The sequence below is a fragment of the Arachis ipaensis genome, chromosome B07 (genome assembly GCF_000816755.2).
Source record: "Arachis ipaensis cultivar K30076 chromosome B07, Araip1.1, whole genome shotgun sequence".
Classification (NCBI taxonomy): domain Eukaryota; kingdom Viridiplantae; phylum Streptophyta; class Magnoliopsida; order Fabales; family Fabaceae; genus Arachis; species Arachis ipaensis.
In genome coordinates, this window is record NC_029791.2 from 5,659,074 (window position 1) to 5,663,245 (window position 4,172).

At 35.4% G+C, this 4,172-nt stretch overlaps 1 protein-coding gene across 1 annotated transcript; it reads left to right on the forward strand.

Moving 5' to 3' along the window:
• LOC107606577 lies at nt 750–1,859 on the forward strand. Its single transcript, XM_016308623.1, has 2 exons — nt 750–1,402; nt 1,496–1,859. Exons 1-2 carry the CDS (start codon nt 750–752, stop codon nt 1,857–1,859), a joined length of 1,017 nt encoding a protein of 338 aa, XP_016164109.1.

The following is a 4,172-nucleotide window of genomic DNA, read 5'->3' on the forward strand; positions in this document are numbered from 1 at the left end:
AAATTAAATTAATAATTAAGTAATGACTAAAAATAATAAATTCTGATAACTTTTAATATATTTTTTTTACATATTTTATTAAACAAATAATATAAAAATGGGTAAATCACTTAATTAAGCTAAGGGGAGCAAAAAATTACACAATTCAATCAAACTAGAAACTGGTTCACGAATCAACCAATGCACATTTATATATAGTTCGAATTAGCATGTTTCGAACTTGATTTACATGTAATTCGAATCACATTTATTCGAACTACACACACCCACTAATTCGAATCAATCTGATTCGAATTACACATAGAGTAGGGTGATTCGAACTACACCCAAGCACGAAACGCCAAGTAATTCGAAACTGGCTGATTCGAATTACACAAAGTTTAATTCGAATTACACTTATTCGAATTATACAAGACCAAACGTGTATAAATATGGTGTGAACGTTGAGTTGATCTCATTAGAGTGTAAAAATGGCTAGTGAGGAAAGTTTTGTTGTGTTGGTTCATCACAGAGGGTCGATTAAGAGGAAAACACGATCTAGTGTGAAGTTCACCGATAAGGATCCTCTCAGCATTTTTATGAGGCCTACGACGAGTTATGATGACCTTGTTAATTCTGTACTACAGAAACTTGGTCTGCAAGGCGTGAAACGGGTTAAGAATTTTTTCTATCGCATTTCAATCTCAATGCTGCAAGAAATCGTTAAGTATGATTGTTTCACGATCGGGAGTAATGAGGACTTGTAGGTCATGTTTCATTGTCGTCGGCAGTTTTCCGAAGTTAGGACACCTAAACTGTTGGCGAAGTTGGTTGATGTGGTTTCTAGCCCGGGGGGTTCGAACCGGAATACCCACACTGTAGGCACGGTAGCCGGTTCTAACTCCAGACCTGTTGGTGCATCTTCGTCCGTCCCTGTGAATGAACCTCCGGTCGAGCCTGTCGCCTCCCCTTCATTTGCTGTTTATCTCAACTGTAGTGGAGGCGGTGAGGTTGGAATAGGGGAGACTGTGCCGAACTCTTTACAGTGTGCTGCACCGGCTGGTCTAGGCGATGCATTGCTGGATGATGCAAACGATGATGATGTGGAGCCGGATATCATTGCTGATGACAGTGGCGATGATATTCGAGGGAGTGAGCCAGCTGGGGCAGGAGGTGGTTCTAGTTTTGGCACACAGCAATACCCTCCGCACTTCTCATCTTTGGACCTGGATGCCATGAGACAGGAGGGGGCTCTTGGGGAGCCTGCTGGATTTGGTGCTAGAGATGCCGAGGGGTCTGCAGGTCTGACAGAGTTTCAGGTTGGTCAGCGGTTTCAAGATAAAGATGAGGCTGTGTTAAGTGTGAAGACGTATAGCATCCGACGTGGGGTACAATACAAGGTGGTGGAGTCTAACTATCGCCGGTATGTTGGGAAGTATTCTAAGTTTAGGAATGGGTGCACATGGTTGATTAGGCTAAGTCTCCGGTAGCGCAAGGGTATTTGGGTGGTAAAAAGGTACAACGGACCACATACGTGTCTCGCGACGTCCATCTCTAGTGACCACAGGAGTCTGGACTATCATGTGATATCGGCATTCATCATGCCAATGGTTAGAGCCGATGCATCCGTCAGCATCAAGGCTCTCCTGAATGCAACGGCGGCACACTTTGGATCCAGGCCAACCTATAGGAGGGTTTGGTTGGCAAAACAGAAGGTCGTTGCCCACATCTATGGTGATTGGGATGAGTCGTACAATGAGCTACCGCGGTGGGTGTTAGGAGTTCAGTTAACGATGCCTGGTACTGCTGCAGTTCTTAGGACGAGTCCAGTTGCAGTTCTTGCAACACTGAGATTGGAATGCGATATAAAAACTTATTAACCCGTTTCACGCCTTGCAGACCAAGTTTCTGTAGTACAGAATTAACAAGGTCATCATAGCTCGTCGTAGGCCTCATAAAAATGCTGAGAGGATCCTTATCGGTGAACTTCACACCAGATCGTGTTTTTCTCTTAATCGACCCTCTGTGATGAACCAACACAACAAAACTCTTCTTACTAACCATTTTTACACTCTAATGAGATCAACTCACGTTCACACCATATTTATACACGTTTGGTCCTGTATAATTCGAATCAATGTAATTCGAATTAAACTTTGTGTAATTCGAATCAGCCAGTTTCGAATTACTTGGCGTTTCGTGCTTGGGTGTAGTTCGAATCACCCTGATTCAAATTACTCTATGTGTAATTCGAATCAGGCTAATTCGAATTAGTGGGTGTGTGCGTGTGTGTAGTTCGAATCAATGTGACATGTAAATCAAGTTCGAAACATGCTAATTCGAACTATATATAAATGTGCATTAGTTGATTCGTGAACCAGTTTTTGATTTGGCTGAATTGTGTAATTTTTTGCTCCCCAAAGGGTCAAAGGAATGGGAAACTATTGGTTATATACTTATATATTAGTTAAAAAATTGTAAATAATTTTTTTTCTTCGAAAAAATTTTGTTCTTTTATTTTATCTATTTATTTGTGTTATAGATGAAATGTTGAGGGCCATTGGACATGTGACATGTCTATTCCCTTCTTTCCTTTGAGTATATTTTCTGCTTATAAGTCATAAGAAGAAAAAAGTATCAACCCTTAATTTATTTAAATCCAGAGATCATTATAGTGTTTACTGTTTAGAGATCAATTTTTTAAAAAATAATAATATAATTAAAAATTTGTAAATTAAATCAATGTATAATGTGAATTTCGAAGACTATTTTAGAATTTTAGTCTGTAAATTATTTATTTATATCAATTGCAAATTAAGAATTGTTTAATATAAGTAAAATCTTTTTCCTTTTTGACAACAGAATATAGGTAAAAGTTAATAGTTGTATGAATATCATTCCTGTAATTTTTTAAAAATCTTATTGAAAAAAAGCATTTTAGAAAATAGTGAGAGTAGTTTTAAAGAGACTTCTACTATGTTTAAAATGTCCTTATGAGTTTGCTTTGTTATTCTTCCAAGTTCCAATACGATTTTGATTTTGCTTAATCAATAAAAAAAGTCATCGTCACAAAAAAGTGAAAAACATACCCAACAAGGCATGTGCCAGAAGTTTCCAATTTCGAACTTACTTTGCATTTTAATTATACCTTTCCAAATGGGAGTCAAATAATATTTGGTGTTTTTACAATTATTGAAAAGGTATAGAATAGATAAAGGGATCGCTTTAATATTATTTTAGTATAAGCATTAGTTATCTTTTAAGGGTTCTTTTTTTCCCCTTTAGGCTTAGTGTTAATTATTGAGGTTTATAATGACCAAAAGAAAAATTAGGAATATTTACCATGATCTAAAGCAATTAAACAAAGTTCTATATTAAAACCATAATATTTGAATATTTATAAGAACCTAAAAATATAACATTGAGACTTAAACATTAGCACTCGTTGAAAAAACTTAACACATAAGCAAACTAATATCAGTTGATTAATGATGAAGAATTAAAATTTTGAAGTTTCAAAAAATTTAAAATGAAACACATTACATTTAGATACAGAAAATCATTTGATGTGTTTTACACTTAATAGAAAAAATAGTATGCCAACAATAATATGACCAATTATTATATGTTATTCATTTTTTTTTTCATTAAAATAATAGATTTGATCCTTAAAATAGTTTGGCCAATTCATATGCAATTTAAGAATTCAGTTTCATTGGTACAACATTTTGTATGGTTCTTCTTTATTAAAAGAGTAAATGGCTTTCCACATAGAAACAAAATAGAATAACTTTAAATTCATTAACACGTTCTCATAATTCCATCAATTACTACAAATGACAACTATGCAAGTTCAATCAATCTAAATGGGATCTCTCCATATATGCATTCATGTCTTTTTGCATTTGCATTGTACCTTTCCACCATAATAAAACCCTAAAACCAATTGCTTTTTTTTTTTCTTTATTATCCTAACACAAAACTTTAAGGAATGATCCAAAAAATACAACAAAACATAGGGCACTGACAGCATGACTTGCCAGGGAATAAGCCAAATTGTTGGGCCTCTCTGAATTCATGAAAAGCTAGTTATCAATTGCACACAACTTTGAAATCCCCGCAATTGGAAAAAAATCATGGTTTATGTGAATTAATTCCTAGTGATTATCTCTAATTTATTGTTTTTAGTTAGT

Excerpts from the sequence above, each read along its gene's own strand:
- LOC107606577 (XM_016308623.1), top strand. The coding sequence starts at position 750 with ATGTTTCATTGTCGTCGGCAGTTTTCCGAAGTTAGGACACCTAAACTG. Across the intron at positions 1,403-1,495 it reads GTGGAGTCTAACTATCGCCG|GTACAACGGACCACATACGT; the intron begins GTATGTTGGGAA and ends GGTGGTAAAAAG.